The 19,891-nt window shown below is 34.2% G+C and overlaps 2 protein-coding genes across 3 annotated transcripts; one reads left to right on the top strand and one right to left on the bottom strand.

The window, feature by feature from the left end:
* Positions 1–438: 438 nt before the first annotated feature.
* On the bottom strand, positions 439–3,703 carry LOC132183258 (homeobox-leucine zipper protein HAT5). Of its 2 annotated transcripts, none has more exons than XM_059596660.1 (4): positions 3,173–3,703; positions 2,553–2,686; positions 1,648–1,887; positions 439–1,050 (listed from the first exon to the last, which is right to left on the bottom strand). In XM_059596660.1, the coding sequence occupies exons 1-4, from the start codon at positions 3,258–3,260 to the stop codon at positions 676–678; spliced, it is 837 nt and encodes a 278-aa protein (XP_059452643.1). In that variant the 5' UTR covers positions 3,261–3,703; the 3' UTR covers positions 439–675. The 2 variants fall into 2 exon arrangements, with proteins under 2 accessions (XP_059452643.1, XP_059452644.1); XM_059596661.1 differs by lacking the exon at positions 3,173–3,703 and adding an exon at positions 3,013–3,087.
* Positions 3,704–11,249: 7,546 nt separating this feature from the next.
* Positions 11,250–12,533, top strand: LOC132182205 (subtilisin-like protease SBT3). The gene has a single exon (XM_059595394.1). The coding sequence runs from the start codon at positions 11,250–11,252 to the stop codon at positions 12,531–12,533; it is 1,284 nt and encodes a 427-aa protein (XP_059451377.1).
* Positions 12,534–19,891: the final 7,358 nt, after the last annotated feature.

A 19,891-nucleotide genomic window follows, 5' to 3' on the forward strand; every position in this document is an offset into this window, starting at 1 on the left:
GAAATAAAACAAAATTTAAACCATAAAATAATTCCTCTCCATTTCAAGTAAATAAAAAAGATCTTGATACCTTGACAAGTTGATGGGAAGACCGATTGGCTTTGCCACTGACTTTTTTTAGTCTTTAAACTAACTGGATCGGACTGCAAGGACCCCATTTGTATTCTATTCTGTCTATATTGCCCACTTAGGTTATTGATGGCTTGTATTGCAATATCCCTCCGTTTTGTTTTTAATTTTTCTAATAATATACGGTAACCTTCATGGAAATTGCAACCATAAAAAATCACCACCAAAAGAGTAGAAGGGTCAATGGCAAAAAATATAAACGCCTTCCTGGTACATCACAGCCAACGTATGCTTAGATATGCCTTCACGTACAATAAACCAGGCCAAAATGGAGAGAGAGAGAGAGAGAGAGAGAGAGAGAGAGAGAAATAAAGCCTTGAACAAGTCATTTACTTCTTATCCACATGGAAGTACGTACAAGACACCATTGACTTAATTTATTCATTTATTCATTGACTTAGCTCATGGATCTCCATCCTCCGGATCTCAGCAACTAACACTAAACTTTGCTTCGCTTTCGTTTACCAGTCCAAATAGTTTCCAAGATGGTTTTCTTGTTCAGCAACTATTGGAAATATATGACATGTTATTCGTTTTGAGCACATTTTAAGCCCACACCCACCAACCCAAAGACTCTTCCTCTTGCTGCTGATGTTCTGCAGCTGCAAACACATCCGACAAGTAACTACGGGCGTCATCACTCCTGTCATCCTCCTCTGATTGCACCCCATCCACTGGGGCAACACAGCCCGGGTAGTTGTCACTTGGAAAGTATGAATCACAGCTGTCAACAAGCTGTGGACCGTCCTCGTCCACCACTGCACTCCCTCCGCTCCCAGAGCTCAGGTGGTCCTCAGCCTTCACGCTGAATTGGAGGGCAGAAACATGGGTGATATCTCCCGGAAGTGGGTCAGGTTTTTGAGCTGAAATGGCTGCTCCAGCCACCTCTTTAGCTTGAAGCTTTTCAGTTAAGGAAACCACCTGCAGTCCAATTATCATTCATGTGATCACAACTAAATTGAGCAGTCTAGCTATTGAAGTTACTGATATAACCTTCTTAAAACAACTTGTCACTGTTTACATTTTTGTATAAGCCTTTCTTTTTCAATAAAGAAGCGTCTTTAAAGAATAGTTTGAGAAAGCTACTTAAGTATATTCCTCTAGTGACCTTTAAAATTGTCTTTTCAAATCAAGGTGGGGCTTAGAACAGATGCCATACTGGAAAAATTTATTGGTCGAATCTCAATTGGTAGGAAACAGGGTCCAATCGTCTTCCATGTCAGGGATGTCAATATCATATCATGGATTTTTGATTAGGAAGGCACTAAATTTATCCAATAAACATAATTGTCCACGTTCTACCCCTGTAGTTTTTCATCAACTAGCAGATCTAAGCTTAAAGAAAAAAAAATTGCAGATAACTTTATTGAGAACTAGAGAAACCCCGAGTCCAATCATCTCCATTATAACCATCATACTAAATGTAATTTTAGATACTGTTACAGTTATTCTGGTACACAAATATGAATATTTCAGAAGTTAATGTTCAAAAATGTTAGCTTTTTAAGGTAAGCATACCTCAGATTTCAGCTTCTCATTCTCTTTGACAAGAGAATCATAACTAGAGAGAAGTGAGTCATGGGAGGATTTGAGGAGATCATAATCCCTCTCGAGCTGCTTAGTCTTCCACCGAGCCCGGCGGTTCTGGAACCATACAGCCACCTGTCTCGGCTGCAGGCCCAGCTTCTTGGCCAGCTGGGTTTTTCGATCCGGCTCCAGTTTGTTCTCTGCCTCAAAGCTCTTCTCCAGCATATGCACCTTATAAAATTGCCCTCATAAAGTTAACAAAGAATATGTCAACAATACTCACCAAATCACTCTGCTCAATGAATTGACATATCCTCTCAAACTTTTGGATTTGATTGCTCAAAAACACAAGGAAAACAAAACAAAACAATCCTACTCTTATGTTTCATAGCGCTTGTGGTTAACCAACTGATTAGTTGTGTATATATTCTTCATACATAGATGGAGGATCCTTAGTACTTTCTTGGTCCCTAATGAAAAATTCAAGACAAAATTTTGATTTTCCTTAATTTTTCTACCTCCTTAGCAGCCAAATGGAGCATCAATTCCAAAGAGATGGTTCTTAAATTCATGTAACTTTCTTAATACTCTTCTTTACTGATATAACTTCTACTCTAACTTATTATTCTACGTGTATCCAATATCCTTCAAATGATTTTCAAATACCAACAGATAGAATACCCCTTAATCCTACAAATCTCTGCTCAAAAGTTGTCAATTAACAAAAACAAATCAATTGAATACAAAGTGAATTTGATGCTGATAAGATTTAAGAATAAAAGAAATGTAAAATGTGAATATGCCATATCATAAAGGAATATGAAGGCTTTTTTTGGGGGGGGAAAAGCAGATACGTATAAGATCACAAGCATATTTTTGTAACCGGTGGCACAAACCTGCTCAGGTGTGAGGCGGCGCTTCTTCTCCGGCAACTGCTCATCATAATATTCCTCGTCGAACAGTTCATCTGGCGAGCTGAAAAATGGTCGCCTCTTAGAGCTTTCATCCATGCTCATCATTGTTGCTCCTCCTAATTCAATACCACCCAATAGAGAAACGTACCCGGACATATTAGCATGGAACCAAATAACCAAAAAAAAAAAAAAAAAAAAATTCACAGTTACGAAATCAATAAGAATAGATATCATGGATCAAATTTAAGAATAAAGTCGAATTCTTTGGATGCTGATTTTGTTCATAAAACAGATTTTAACTTGTAGAAGTTTAAGGTTGGGATTATTGTTTCTACTCCATTATCGGAATCTATCAAGCGTAAGACTTGAAACTCAGACAAAGGAACTAGCTACTCCATGTTTTAGAATCTAAAACAACATAAAACATACAATTTTTTTTTACCTTAAGTTCTAGAATTCATTTCCTTCTATTTTCCTAACCTTTCCAATCAACCAAACAGAGGGTAAGAAACCAAAAACCATGACAATTCCAAGTAATAAACATCAGACAACAGAGATAACATTGGAAGAAAAGATACAAAAGACAAAAAAATAAAAATAACCTCGGAAAACGTTATCAGCATTCCCTAGGAACAACATGTTGCCGCCGTGGCAAGCCGAAGGGTCAAAGAAAAGGCGGCCCGAGTCCATGGTCCAATCCAGCGAGACAATAAAGCAAAGCTACGTCGCTGGTGGCGGTGGCTGTAGAAGTAGTATAGGAACTTAGTTGTTTGATCGATATGGTACGAGTTAGAAGATCATAAGCTTGTGACGGAAGAAACTAGTCGTCCAGAGCAACCTCGCCGGAGTCTCCAACGGGCATATACAAGATCCCATCATAAAACGACCTCCGGTCTCCCCCAGCTCCGGCGGATTGTGCAAGCCACTTGTGTTTGACTTGGATTGCACTCCTAGAGGAAAAAGAGAGTAATTTTATGGAGACAAAAGAGGCCAAATATTTTGGCCCAGAAATGGGTTTACAAAGTTAAGAGAGAGGTTTTTGACCGGAAGGTGGAAGGAAACGACGGTCGCCGGAGATTGAAGCTCCGGTGAGAATCGGTCTCCGTGTATCGCACTAATCTGAGTGTCTCTTCTAGGCGTTTTTTGCAACTAAAGTTGACAGAGGTGACTCTAGCGGCTTTTTATACAGGTTCGCTGGTTATAAAATTACGGAATTGTCCTCATGCATTTTTGATATTCTTAATTTCTTAAATAAATAAAAATTTATATTGTAACATTTTTTTTTTTTAATTCTAATTATTATTTTTAGATTAAATTAAGTGTAATTTGTGCGAGGTGGGACTTGGGACTAACTTGCGCCGCGGGTGACGGTCCGCATTAGATGGATGGATCTGGGACGTTAAATCTGTGATTATTTTGTTGGATTTGTTAATTCGTGCCAGAGTGTTAAATAGGTCCCATGCTTTGTTGTCTGGGATTTGTCGGATACAGATGAGTCAACTTTGTCTGTCACGTTTAACGGTTTTGATCCTCTGCTATATCTTATTGTTTTTACTGCCTGCACCATATATAACTTGCCCTTTCAATTCAACCTAATTTTAACACATAAAAAAAGAATTACATAATATGCATTTTTATGCTTTTATGTTTTACTAGTAATTATCTACATCTGTTTTTTTTAGCAAATAAGACAAAATTATAATTTTTTTTTTTTTTTTGATAAAAAAAGAAGAATGATTTCACTTGAATTCGTAGAGCCGGATTTGACAAAATTGTGTGTAGGCCAAGTAGCGTTACGGTAAATTTTATCGAAAGAACTAGACCAAAACAGCTTTAAAAACTAGCGAGCTTTAGGGATGATTCCAGATGAACGTATCCAATTGTCAATCAAGCGAAAAGCCCAGTTGAAGAACGTAGGAATAATAATTTGTGAGTGATCACCCTTTTTAACAATATTAGTAAGTCTCTTTATCATTGCATATCGAATGGCAAATAAGGTTATCCTAGCTTCCCCTCTAGAAGGATTCTCCTTGGAGGAATTTGCTTTTTTGTTTAAGGGAAGAGAAATTTCTTGACTGAGTCACTACAGATAACAGCACCCAAAAGAGAAACAGTCGTTGAGTAATTATGTATATCTAAATAAGTTTACTCTTAAATTTGTTTTAACTTTTGACCAAAATTTGATTGGTGCACGTACAGCATTCATCCCCACAGAATCAAATTGGGGGGAAAGGAGGAAATGGAAAACTATAGAAGAAACAAAAGAAGCAAACAAAGACAGCATCTTGGAAATGAGTGGTGTGGATGAAATTCACATGGTGGGGCATGACAGATTATGACATAACTTGTCTAAATCATTAACTATTCTCAGCAACTATTGTCTTGCTAATATGATGCAGTCACACACATTTGCTGGGGAACCCAAGTGGCAGACACTTGGGAAACATTGGATCGTCTACTTTTTTTTCAATAGCTGCATCATGCTCTTAAGAGTTCCATCAACCTCTCTGGTTCCTGTTGATTTTTTTTTTGACTAAAATGAAATAAGTACCTTGTTGCATTTGATCAACTTTTGAGTGCCTTCCATGCACGTGTAAGTTTTTAGTCCAAGTGTTTGATGTAAAAAGACAGCCAAACCAGGATGTTTATTTCTAAAATATAATTCTATTTTGCTTCTTTTTTTCTTTTTTTTTTTTTTGTGTTTTTTAAATCTTTAAGCCTGTCCCTGATGATGAGAGTGCTTACATCACCAATGAATTTCTATGAAAAAAAAAAGAAAAAGTGGAGAATAATTTAATTGCAGCAAATGCTTTGAAAAGAAAGTTTTGGTTGTATGAAGGGTTACATCAGCAATCGGCAATAAATTTAGTAGCACAAGTAACAAAAAAATCAATGAATTTAGGCCACCACAAAACTTGCAGCAAGAAAACTCAGCCTAGCCTAATCTTATTCTATCTTTATTTGTCTGTTTATAGATTTTATACTCCAAAAACATATCATAGCCGACAAAATCATGTGTGGGCACATAAATTATTTAAACAATTAGTACAAATTACAGATGTAATGATCGACTTGATGTTATTAATCAATTGGAGCTATGATTTGGTGTACATCCTTGCATATAGGACTGTCTGTTTGTGAAATATGATGGAACCAAAGAAACCCTACCAAATAATTAGATGATTAGAGATTGTAATGACACTGCAGGAAGCAGCAGTTGCAGGTGATAATTAAGTATAGGTCCTCTTCACCCCATTGGCAAAGGCACTAGCAGGAGAACCATGTAGTGATGGGACCCAGGGAATCAAAGGTTTCTTCCTGTAGTGGGAGAGAAAGGACCATTAAAAGTAAACAAAGGATATTTCTTTAAGCTATCAAACTGTTTTAAAATTTGAGTCAACTGACCTGTAAGCTAAAAAAATGTGTTCATAGAAAGAGTGATAAGCATGTATATGTCAAAAAGATATGCACATTAATTCACTGTCATTTACAAGGTATAATACATGATCAAATTCCAAGGTATTTCCTTTGGATTTAAATAGGAGGTAATACGGGTAGCTAATGTGAGACACGTTAGGTGAGTGTCGCACCAGTTTGGATAGTCCGAACAACCTAAATTATCACTTAAACTTATATTGAAGGAAAAATTGTTGCATATGTAAGAAGCTTTATTGTAAGAGAGTTGCACATGCATGTTTAGATCCTAGTGGAATTAAGTTAAAAGATTTAGCAAGTTTCATAGAAAACTCTTAATAAAGCCTTGGTTGAAGGAAAATAAAATAGAAATAAATGCACTGTACATGTGTAGGCCAGTTGTCTGCCAATGGCAAATTATCAACATCTGAATATAAAAAGGAACAAACACAAAAAAATAAAGACTTCCCATCCTAAGAAGGAATGGGTTTCACTTCCCCCCAAAAGATAACAGCTAAGAATCTTTTCTAGGCAAGATGGTAACAATTTAATCACTTTATCAATCTTTTATTCTCATCTTGTAAGCATCATTTCTCACTCAATTAATGGAATCAAGGAAACAATCTTTCATTACTTTTTCTCTCTTTGACGCGTTTAGCTCCCCACCAATGAGCATTGTCCATATGTTGTCTAAGAATATGTCTTCTTTGAGTGTACATTGTGTCAGATATTATTTCAAGATTATAAGCAGATCCTCCACCTGACAATATATACTTTCTTTCATGTGATATTGGGATGGGCAATATGCAAAAAGTCACAAAACCTTAAAGCAAATCAACTTAATTTCTTCCTTCTCCTTATCTCTTCCAAAGCCGCCCTTTTTTCTGCAGTTTCCCTTTCTCCCTTGTACTGCATAGAAGAAGAAAAAATTTATAATTTCATTATAATATTATAAAGTACAATTGCATCATTTAGTAGTTTTGGGATTGCATGGAATATATACTACCATATCATTTAGTTTTTATTTTTGTTTACTTTCAACTACTCTGATACTGGCCGGCCGATGGACTTCTTCTACTGTGGTAATAACTCCATTGATCGATCATGATGACGAATTTGTGCATATCAATTATTTTATACATGTCAAAGATAATTGGGCAAGTAAATTATATTAAAAAGAATCTCCACTTTTAACAACTTTAGTGAGACTATTCTAAATTAATGCAATACAAGGAAGGATGTAGGGAATGCTGAGATGACAAGAGCTTTTGGAGAAATGAAAAAAATATAAACAAAAAACTTAGTGCCTAAGAAGAGTATATAAAATGTGCATCTATAGATGTGGTAGGCAAGAGGAGGTATTTGTAAAGGGATGTTTTAAGTTGATTGTGCGGATGCACTGAATTGATCCGGCACCCTGATCTCTTGCTTTTTGTTAATTTAATTCCTTCACTACTAAGGCTATATAGTAAGAGACTAAATGGGTGGTATCTTTTGACTGGAAATGGGATTGGAGATTTTCTCTTTTTCTTTTGTCCTTAGTTTAGCTTTAGGAAAAGGTGGGGGATCCATGAGAGGGAATGGTGAAGCTAGCTAGCTAGAGAGAAGTAGTGAGTAGGAGAGAAGGGAAAGAAAAGGAAGAGGGCACCTGAGAAGGAACAATGCTTTTGAGATACGTTTTTTCAGCGTGTGTTTTGTGTGTATTGGAGATAAAGGGCATGATCATAAAGTGGAACAAGCATAAGCTAGTGCATGCTTCTTTCCTTGTTTCTTTCTTTCTTTTGAACAAATTAAATGCGACGAATTGGGTGAATACATGTCTTGTAGCATTTTGAGCTCAAGTGTCTATGTCTTCACAACAACTCACTCTCTCTCTCTCTCTCTCTCTCTATCTCTCTTCCTTGGGGACCAGGCCACCCACTACCATACAACAACTATTACCCATCATGCGTGCCTACGTTTATATATCAAATTTTTAGCCTTTATGGGTCTACAATGGCACCCACTATTTCATTCTTCTAAAATACACTATTTTCTTTGTCCGCGGAATCCATCGGGGTAGGATTAATGCTATATATAGGTGGGAATTAATGCTATATATAGTGGGACTTATATATATATATATATATATATATATATATATATATATTTGAAGATGATATACGTGGCTTTTAAAAGTACCATTAGATTTGCGATGTATTACTATTGAATACAATTGTAATTTTAAAAGCCGCATCACATTTGACAGGATAAAAGAAGAATAAATGTCTTACTTATAACGTTTTTAATTATTCTTACCACATCAATCCATTTGGAGGAAAAAAAAAGGGTGTTAAATCACCGGTTGTTAGGCTGATAAGAAAATTGAATATTTAATTATTTAATTAAAATTTAACACTCTGATCTCACCCAATAAGGCTCAACACATACAATATTTACCTAAAAACGAGAGATAATTGTAGAGTTATAGTTCAAACTCAAAATGTCTATTTTGATACTATATTAAGGGCATGTTTGGTTGTGAGTTTGAGGAGCTTAAAAGTGAGTTTTACATTTAAAAAGTCTGTTTGAAGAAAAAAGTACATGTTTGGTAATAAAAATTGAAATCGCTTTTAAGCGTCCAAAAAGTGTAAAAATTGTCAAAACGTTTTTTTGACTTAAAAGTTCTATTTCTCAAACACAATCTTAAACATGCTCTAAATCACAAATTATATTAAAAGCTTAAGCGAATAGGATAAAGTGAATTTAATCATTTTAACTAAAAAAATTTAAAATAGCTTGTGATAATAAGCAATTGGAAATTGGAATCAAATCTCATAAAATGATGAATAAAGAGGGAGTGAAAAAGGCCAAGCCTTTTCAAAAGGAAGAAGGTTGCTTGCTTGGGTTGATAGTACGTTAATTGAAGCCTGCAAATCTGTTGAAACGAGAGGCTAAGACGGGTCCACAACAATCTAGTACAACCTTCTTCTTAAACTAGGCCCAAGCCCAAGCCTTTCAGTAAGGATGTGAGATAACGAGATGGATAGAGAAGTCACACGTATGATAGCCTATTTCCTAAATTAAAGATATAAAATAGCAGCTTGATAGTTGATACGACTCTTTTGGCTTAAAGCATGTTTGAGATTGAGTTTCATAAATAAAGTTTTTAAGTCAAATAGAGCTTTTGGACAAAAGCTTTATTTTTAAGTTTTTGCCAAAAGTGTTTTTTTTTTGCCATTTTTAAACTTTTTGAACTCTTAAAAGCGCTGTTAATTTTTTTACCAAATGAATACTTTTTTCTTCAAACGGACTTTTTGAGTGTTAAAAGTACTTTTAGACTCCTCAAACGTAATCTCAAACATGCCCTTAGTTGTCTAAAAAGACATTTTAAATTTAAATTTAATTCTTTTATGAGAAAGAGAGAGAACTAAATTAAATATGAACCACTGACAAATTACAACACATATGCTAGAGTAAACTTCTTACTCCAAACAACATTTCTGATTATCTGTCTTACTTTAATTAATAATTTCAGCATAGGTTCTTGAATTTCCCGATCTACGTGGATTCGACCTCAACCTCACCGAAAATTTAATATTACCTCGCTACGCCTATTTGGGTTTACGTTTTCAAAGTTATAGCAGGCCGCTTTTTTTCTAGAATTGATGATTTGACATGACTTTAGTCATCTTGTCCCTCCGATACATATATTAGCCTTATCAAAAAAATAAATTATAAAAATCACATGATAAGTTTATTTGATACGTGATAGTTTGCATAGTCAAAAAGGTCACATTTAATTTTAAATTTTCAACATAGGATTATCAACATTCCTATGTCCTTTTTTTTTCAATATTTAAAAAGTTACAATCATACCTCTAAATAATTGGAATTGAATCATTTCCGTTTGTCCCGTTAACTCCTTTAAATAATATCACGTAAGACGTCTAAAAGTGCCTAGACACCTTAGTAGTTTTCATGTCATCTAAAAGTTGTGTCATATTGTCGTTAGTAAGACAAATAGAAAAAATGTTCCTAAGGGGTAGCTCAATCGGGTGGAGACCACACTTCATGAAGTGGAGGTTACTAGTTCAAATTTGTCCTCTCCCTTCTTGTGTGGATATGTAAGAAAAAAAGAAAAGACAAATAGAAAGAATTTTAAGTAATTTAAGGACCTAATTGCAACTTGTTAAATTTCAAACACCAAATGTCTAAACTTCTTGCGAAATTCAAGGGCCAAAATCCTTGATATAAAATATCTTTAAAAAGGGCGTTTAATCATTCATATTTGTTATATGAAAGTCTCCTCGAGACTTTTCTTATACTATACCAACAAACATTTATATGTATTGTTATAGCATCACCGTTTCTCTTTTGTTATATATTTTTGATATTGATTGGCTTGTTCTCCTTCTTTTTTGCTAGTGTAGAAATAAAAATATAAAATCTGAAATAAGAAAAGGATCCTAAACAAAGGAAGAGATAAATATTTGAGGTGATTCGGCCTAATTTTTTTATAGAGGTAAACAAAGGATCATAAAAAAAATTCTCATATTGCCCTTAATATATATATATTTTTTTTACAAAAAAAAAAAAAAGAAAAAATTCGGGATGGCCGTAGCCACCCCTTTGGCCATTTGGCCATTTTTGCACTCCTTAAATTTTTTTTTTATATAAAAAAAAAAAAAAAATTATGGGCAATATGAGAATTTTAGGATAACATTGGTCGAATTGAAAAAAAAATAAAAAATAAATAAAAAAATAAAAAAAAAAATTGTAAGTTTGGGGTAGTGCATTGCAAAAATTGAAATATTGGAAATCGAATTGAAAATAGCCCTAAATTTTGAGAGAGTAAAGTGTAATTTTCCCTAAATAAATATAATATCTTGACTTCTTTTTTATCTTTTTTTTTTTCCCGGTTTAAAAGTTCACAACCTTTGCTTTGCTTGAGAAGCAATCTACTATTTGCTTTTCAACATCTTCTGGTTAATTATGCGAATGATAAAGGAGAAAGACTTAATAAAATCGTATTTTAAAGGATTTGAATGCAATTTTTTTTTTTCTTTCAATTTTCAAAATTCTTGAAACCTTATCACTACTATATATAACAAATAAAATTGCCTTCTTCTTCACATTGAGGGAAAGCTTTAGTTGCAAAGAAACAAATCAACAATGAGTTTTGTTAAAAGGTTTCTGCATCCATACTTGTTCTTTATTACATTGTCTTGGGTAACTATTAATCTTTTACCAATTTCAGCAAAGAGGTCCACTTATATTGTCCACATGGACAAGTCCCTCATGCCCAAGGCATTCAATAGCCACCAAAACTGGTACTCATCCACTATTGACTCCCTCAAATTTACGAACCAACCTTCATTAACCAGAAATCCATCATCACCATCTCTTGTATACATATACGGTAATGCTCTCCACGGTTTTAGTATTGTTTTATCTGTAGATGAGTTAGAAGCTCTGAAGAAGTCTCGAGGGTTCATCTCCGCTTATCCTGATAGTACTATGATGTTCGATACCACCCATACCCCTGAATTTCTATCCCTCAACCTCGCTTCTGATCTGTTGCATGCTTCAAACTACGGCCAAGATGCGATCATCGGCGTCATAGATTCCGGTGTATGGCCTGAAAGCCCAAGCTTCAAAGACGGTGATATAACTACTAAAGCTCCAACCAAGTGGAAGGGGTCGTGCAAGGGCGGACAAGACTTTAACTCCTCCATGTGTAACAAAAAGCTTATAGGAGCTAGATATTTCAACGCAGGTTTGAAAGCTGAACTAAAAGACTCGTTCCATAGCGTGGACTCAGCTAGGGACTTTCTAGGGCATGGGACTACAGTTTCCACCATAGCTGCTGGGAATTATGTGGAAGGAGCATCTTTCTTTGGTTATGCTGAAGGAACTGCCAAAGGTGTTGCACCACATGCAAGGGTGGCTATTTACAAGGTCAGTTGGCTCGAGGGGATTCGTGCCTTTGATGTTATTGCTGGTTTAGAACAAGCAATTGTAGATGGTGTCGATGTGATTTGTTTCTGTTTGACGTTTCCCGAAAGAAGGAATCTTTATGAAGACCCCTTGGCAATAGCTTCATTTGCTGCTATGGAGAAGGGAATTGTGGTTTCAACTGCAGCAGGAAATTCAGGTCCACACTATAAAAGCGTAATGAATGATATCCCATGGGTCTTGACTGTTAGTACTGCAGGTACCATTGACCGACAAATTGGTGGAACTTTGATTGTGGGGGATGGGCTAAAAATTAGTGGATGGTCCATGTTTTCGGGCACCATGTTACAAAACATGACACTACTGTATAGCAAGACCTTATCAACATGCACATCCACTATATTATTATCTAAAGCCCTAGATGGCATCGTCATATGTGATATTGGAAACATCTACGAACAAATTAGAGCTATTGTCTCCACAAATCTGTCGGCAGTTATTCTTACATCTCAACACCCCGATATATTAGATTTATTAAAGGTGTCTTATCCTTATATGGTGATTGGACCAGATGAGGGACAATTTGTGGTCAAATATGGAAAAAAATGTTGATAAGCCATTTGCCAGCATGCAGTTCAAGCAGAGGGGTGAAGCCTGCACCAATTGTGGCTTCCTATGCTTCAAGAGGTCCATCGAAGTATTTTCCAAACATCTTGAAGCCAGATATAATGGCACCAGGAAGTCTAGTTTTGTCTTCAAGTTCAAATCTAAATGGTGGAGCATCCCAAATAGTGTCAAATAAGACCGTAAATGTCGCCTATAAGATAAGCTCTGGAACCTCATTGGCGTGTCCTCATGTCGCTGGTGTGGCTGCACTTCTAAAAAGTGCACACCCAGAATGGAGTGCAACCGCTATTAAGTCTGTCATTATGACCACTGCTAACATGTTGGATAATACTCAATGCCCAATACAAGAGTACACGCACAACGGACATTCTCAACAAGCTTCACCTATGGCCATGGGAGCAGGTCACATAAATCCTAATAAAGCACTGGACCCTGGTTTGGTATATGATGCAACCCCACAAGATTATGTGAATCTAGTGTGCTCTGTTACATCCAACAAGGGAGAAATCGAGAGGATTACTAAATCAAGTAATTATAGTTGTTCGAACCCATCTTCTGATCTTAATTACCCGTCGTTGCTCATTACATACAAGTACAGAAGATTTATGAAACCGAAATCAGTGAACTTCCAAAGGATTGTAACCAATGTTGGTGAAGGCGCCGCAACTTACAATGCTAGAGTGAACGGAACAGAGAACTTTGATGTTATGGTTATGCCCAAGACACTAGTATTTGAAGGGAAGTATGAGAAGAAAACTTATAATGTCACTCTATCACCTAAAAAGAGACTAGAATATTTGACTTCATTCATTACTGAGCTAATGTGGGTTGAAGAAAATGGAAAACATCTCGTGAGGAGCCTTATTGTCGTGCATATGCATGTATAAGGATTTATTTTGAGTAAATGGGCCAACTCTACTCGCCACAGTGGAAGCCTTCTCGTTCGGTCACTCCCTTATAGTTGTTGTCCCGATTAATTATTTGAATCCCCCATAGGTATTCTGTTTTTTGTTGTCTTTTTGTTTTTGTCACAATGAAAGTATTCCCATAGTTGTTGTCTCTCTTAATGATTTCAATCCTCATAGCTGTTCCGATCTTTGTTGTATCTTTTTGTTTTTGTTGTTTCTTCTATTTTGGTTTCTAAGTCCTTGTTATTTGCTCAGGAAAAAAAAAGGATATGGGTTGTAGTCTTCTAATGCATTTCAAAAATAATTGTAATGAACATTATGAGTTGATTGAACAAAAACCATTTTGATGGGCCAAAAAGTAGATGAACTAAATATTGAATTCCTCTATAGTTTTTGCCCACATAATTTAATATTGAATATTAATTGTAAGTTTTCAAATTTTTATTAACTTTTAAATAGAGATCATACAATTAAGGGTTACATAGACATTTTCAAAAAAAAAAAAAATAAATAAATACCACCCCTTTGGATGTTATTTTGAAATGATTTTTTTGTTTAGTTTTAAATTTAGCCACCCCTTTGGATTTTATTTTATTTTTAGTTTTAAGTTTTTTCTATAAGTTTTAGTATTATTTTTTTTTTACTAAGGATAGTTTTGTCATTGGGGGAATATTGATAATTTGTGATAGTTTGGGAAGGACATTGTCATACTTGAAAGTTTTGGAGGAACATTTTAACTTTGGTAGTAACTTGAGGGGGTATGTGGACTTTCTATTTTTTTAATTTTTTATTTTTATCTCATCTTACAAATAAACCATTAGAATTATGAATTTATGTGCACCCCACATAAGTCAATGGTTGACCCCACAAGGCAAAGCCTGCTAGGTAGGGTAAGATGAAGTATGCTAAACAATACAATCTAACACTAGAGATATTTTCTATCTAGAGCAAATCTAGTTTTTATTTTCTAACATTTCTAGCCTTGATAATGCATCCATCTTAAATAAGTGTGATTTATTGTTTGGCCCCTAAGTAAGAGGAGCTATAATTCTAATCTCTTTACCCTTTTTTTTTAAAAAAAAATAAATAAATATTTTTTCTACTTCTTAATTAGGCTTGAAAGTTTACAACCTTTCCATTACTTAAGAGGCATTCTACTACAACCTTTAGGAATGATCGATGAAGGAGAAAGGATTAATAAAATCGTATTTTACAAGAGTTGAATATAATTTTTGTTTTTATTTTTTTAAAAATCAATTTTCTAAATTCTTGAAATCGCGTCACCTCCCTCTCTCTCTCTCTCTCTCTCTATATATATATATATATATATAACAAATATATTGTTTTCTCCTTCACATTGAGCAAAAGCTTTAGTTGTGAAGAAACAATGGGTTTTGTTAAGACAATTCTTCACGCATACTTATTCTTTATTACTTTGTGTTGGGTACCGAATTTAGCAAAGAGGTCCACTTATATTGTCCATATGGACAAGTCCCTCATGCCCAAAGCTTTTGAGAAGGGAATTTTGGTTTCAACTTCAGCAGGAAATTCAGGCCCACGCTATACGAGCGTAGAGAATGATATGGGGAATGGGGTAAGAATCAATGGATGGTCCATGTTTCGAGGCACCACGTTACAAAATATGGCACTATTGTATAATGAGACCTTATCAACATGCACATCCGCTGCATTATTATCCGAATCCCCAAATGGCATCATCATATGCGATGTCGACAAACAAATTAAATCTATTGTCACCACAAACCTGTCAACAGTTATTTTAACATTTCAAGACCTTGATACATTAAATTTATTAGGGTAATTTCATTTTAGGCCCTTATTACGCGATTTGACAAGTTTGCTCTAAACTTTAAAACATCTCAATTTGAACTCTTGAACTTTCAATTGCAGTCAATTTGAACCCCTCCGTCAGATTTTAAACTCTAAAAGTGAGACAATGACGTTTATACCATTGCCTTTTTTTATAAAATTTCAAATTTACCCTTAATTCCGAATTAAAAAAAAAAATTTAAACAAAAAATCAGGGATATTTTAGTCTTTTTAGGTATTGCCGTTAGAATTTAACGGCTAAATCTGACGGAAGGGTTCAAATTGACTGCAGTTGAAAGTTCAGGAATTCAAATTGAGAGGTTTTGAAGTTTATAGGACTTATCAAATCGCATAGTAATTTAGAGGTCTAAAGTGAAATTACCCCAAATTTATTAGAAAAATTGTCTTATCCATATATTGTAATTAGACAAGAGGATGGACCGTATGTGGTCATATATGCCAAAAAATGTTGACATGCCCTTTGCTAGCATGCAGTTCAAGCAGACCATTACAGGGTTGAAGCTTGCACCAATTGTGGCTTCCTATGCTTCATGAGGCCCATCGCAATATTTTCCAAACATCTTTAAACCAGATATAATGGCACTTGGAAGTCTAGTTTTGGCAACTTCAAATCCAATATCACAAATAATGTCAAATATGCCCATAAATGACACCTATATTTTAAGCTCGAGAACCTCCTTTGCTTGTCCTCATGTCGCTGGTGTGGCAGCGCTTCTGAAAAGTGCACACCCAGAATGGAGTGCAGCCGCTATCAAGTCTGCCATTATGACCATTGCTAACATACTGGATATTGATAATACTCGACACCAAATAGAGGAGTACAGGTACAACAGATCTCAAATGGCTTCACCTTTGGCCATGGGAGCAGGTCACATGATCCTAATAAAGCACTTGATCCTGGTTTGGTATATGATGCAACCCCACAAGATTATGTGAATTTAGTATGCTTTGTTATATCTAACATACGAAAAATCGAAAAGATTGTTGGATCAAGAAAATATAGTTGTTCGAAGCCATCTTCTGATCTTAATTACCCGTTGTTCATCGTCTCATACACTTGCAAAATATTTAGAAAACCGGAACCTTGCAAAATATTTAGAAAACCGGAACCTGCAGTGAGATTTCATAGGATTGTAACTAATGTTGGTGAAGGCGCCACAACTTACAATGCTAAAGTGACAAAACCAAGGGGCTTTGATGTTACGATTATGCCCAATACACTAGTATTTGGAAGGAAGCATGAGAGGAAAACTCACACTCAACTCTTGTCATCTAAAGGGAGACTGGATTCAAGTTCATTTGGTCAACTAGAGTGGGTTGAAGAAAATAGAAAACATCTCGTGAGGAGTGTTGATATTATTTCATGAAACTAAAATTTCGAATTTATTATTATTTAATGATTGTTTTGAATTTCAAATAAATAACTTATCTCCTATTATCATGTTTTAATAGTCATTTATTTTAAATAAATAACTTTTTATCCTATTATCTTGTTTTGATAGTTACCACCACTTCATCACTATCTCCTATTATCATGTTATATGAGATCATGTATTTCTAAGTTTCAACTGATGAGATCATGTGTTTTTAAGTTTCAACTGCTTTTTCAACGTTAGATTTTAAAATATATGTAACCGTTATTTCAATTAAAAAAACTGCTTCTGAGATAATATGAAATTATATAGATATATTTTAATTCCCAACAGTTTTATTATTTTTTACAGATAATTTTATTTTCTCTTTCTTCCTCTCACCATTATTAACAGCAGTTACAAAATATTTCTCTTCTGGATAGTGTTCAGTGTTTGCAATTTGCACACTACATCAGGCAGTATTGTATCATGAGGATAGATTGCTCTGATTCCCTTTTGCAAGACTTCTAATACAAGTGGGAGGCAAAGTTTATCTAAAAGATATAGTCACAATAGACTTACTGTCCAGATTTCATTTACTTCTCATTTTGTTTGTATTCTACGTTTACTTTTTTCATGCAATTCCCACATCTTTTGTCTCCAACAAGGAGTCCCATTGTCGTGTATACTGAGGATTTCTTTTGAGCATATGGAAGCATTCTCATTATGTCTCCCCCTAATAGATGTTGTCTCGATTAATGATTTAAATCCCTAAATAGGTTTTGTATTATTTGTCGTGTATTTTTCTTTTCGTTGTGTCTAGTCTTTTGCTTTGTTGTTTCATCTTTTTGGTTTGTGCATCCTTATTATTTGCTCAGGAAAAATAAAAGTATATGGGTTGTTGTCTTCTCATCAATTTGAAAATAATTACTTCAATACAAATTTTAATAATTTAATTAATATTCTAACATTTTTTTTTTTGACAAGTCCGCACAAGAGGGGTGAAGGAGATTCAAACTAGTGACCTCCGCTTTATTAGGCGTGGTTCCAGCCGATTGAGTTACCTCTTGGGAACAACATTTTTCTTATGTGTAGACTCAAACACTCCTTTAATAAATGACGGGCAGATAAAAAATAATAATCAATTTAGTCAAGTTTGAACTTACAACTTTCATGTTAAATTATCAATTATTCTAAAAGTTTAAATCGATAAAAAAAAAATTAATTAATTATTTAATTAATGTGTTAAAAAAAAAAAAAAAAAAAGTGTTTTAAGAAAAGAAAGGCACTTAAAAGGAATAACTTACGCATGAAAGAAAACAAAAAAGAAATTGCCACCTACCATAAATATTAGAAGTCTATACATGGACCAGAATCCAAAAAAAAAAACTTTTCCAATAAATCATTTAAAGCTTGATGGGCATTTACTTGGCCTTTTAGGTGGTATACCTTGTTGTTACCATATATTTTCTAAAGCCCTTAAAGTTTGTAAGTTTTCAGTTTTCACTCCTCAGTCTACTACGACTCCACGGTAACTTTTTGATTTAGGGTTTGTTTGAGATTGCGGTTTCAATAAGTGAGATTTTAAAAATTGCATTTTTAAAATTACAAAGGTGTTGGGTAAAACATGTTAAAAATTACTTCTTCTTTTTTTTTTATCAAATATTTGTTACACGAAATCGTGATTTTGGTTTAAATTCGCGTTTTTTCAAATAATCACCCCTAGCCTGCTTATAACAATCGTAGATTTTTTTTCTATTTTAAATTAAGTGTTTTTTAAATCACAATGTCAAACCTCTTATGTTTTGCGATATCTTTTAAAAACACATATTATTATTATGAAATCACAATTCCAAACGCACCTTTACATGATATAATTTTCAAAAATAAAAGTTTTCCTTCAAAATGTTTAATTTATTAAATTAACACGTGTTCAAAATATATATAATTCTCACATGCATTCTTAATTGCTCAGTCATAATTATATTGTAAAAGTAGTTATGGGTTAGAATATATGAAAAATATATAATATTTTTAGTATATTTTATATTTTGTTGATATTGAAATATTCTCTATTTACATATTAAGTGTAATTAAACATTGGGATTGTAACCAAATTAATGAGATTTGATTACTATTTACTCATTACCCTATAAACTAATACGAACATTTGTATTATAAAGGTCAAGTTAATGAGTATAATGTAATCCTTAGGGCTATTCAGAGTAATGAACTGATCATCAAACCAACAATATTTCAATATCAACCGATCAATATGCATATATATATTCTAACTTTATGAATGATGTCATTATGTCAATAATTATGATTTTTAAGAAATTCTGCCTGAAACAATACTCTAATTTTTTTTTTTTTTTTTTTTAGTGATGGTTGTTGGCCCATTGAGGTTTTACTCTATAATTAATGAAAAAATATATGATAAAAAAAATAAATAAAAAATAAATAAATAAAATCTTTCAAATTAAGTTTAGGATATATTATTCCAATCTCGTCTATTATGCGATTTTCATATGTATTTTTAATAATATTATAAGATATATGTTAGTAAAATAGATTAGATTGGAGAGATTTACTCGAATCGAATTTGAAAGAAAATTTTATTAAAAAAAAAAAAAAAAAAACTGTTCGTTAAACCATCCAAACCCAATAATTAAGGACATAATAAAAAATTTATCCAATTAATTTTTTTTTTTAAAAAAAAAAAAACACACACACACACAAAATCTGGTTATCGTATAATTAAATTTTGAATTTGAGATGGCAAGAAATATCCCACATGCATTACTCTATCGACCAACAGAATCGGGATAAAAGGGCATGTGACCATGTTGAATACGTTGACAAGAGTCTTCCACGTCTTTTGCAGGGAGGGGTAGTTTTCGTGATTAAGTTGAAATACAACGCCAATTTCAGAAGGCCACGTAACCACCCGAAGTCTTCCACGTCTTTTGCAATTTGCAGGGAGGGGTAGTTTTCGTGATCACCAACTTCAGAAGGCCACGTAACCACCCGAATCGGTGCCGCACACACGGGTCTCCGCATCCCATGCATGCAGTACCACATTGAGTCTGTTACCGGAAGGAGAGATTCTCGGGATTGAAGTATCGGAGACCTGGCAGGAGACGAAATCCGATTCGTTCAAACTCGCCGAATCTAATTCGATTCTTATCAACATATTTAATGTGTCCGATTAATGTTACCAAAACTACAA

Source organism: Corylus avellana, chromosome ca5 (assembly GCF_901000735.1).
Source record: "Corylus avellana chromosome ca5, CavTom2PMs-1.0".
NCBI classification, from domain to species: domain Eukaryota; kingdom Viridiplantae; phylum Streptophyta; class Magnoliopsida; order Fagales; family Betulaceae; genus Corylus; species Corylus avellana.

What these genes read in the sequence shown, in the direction of transcription:
- LOC132183258 (XM_059596660.1), bottom strand. Translation starts at nt 3,260, where the DNA reads ATGGACTCGGGCCGCCTTTTCTTTGACCCTTCGGCTTGCCACGGCGGC. An exon ending in TGCTGATAACGTTTTCCGAG is followed by an intron (nt 2,687 to 3,172) that starts GTTATTTTTATT and finishes GTATTGAATTAG; the next exon opens with GAGGAGCAACAATGATGAGC. An exon ending in ATGAGAAGCTGAAATCTGAG is followed by an intron (nt 1,051 to 1,647) that starts GTATGCTTACCT and finishes ATTGGACTGCAG; the next exon opens with GTGGTTTCCTTAACTGAAAA.
- LOC132182205 (XM_059595394.1), top strand. Translation starts at nt 11,250, where the DNA reads ATGGACAAGTCCCTCATGCCCAAGGCATTCAATAGCCACCAAAACTGG.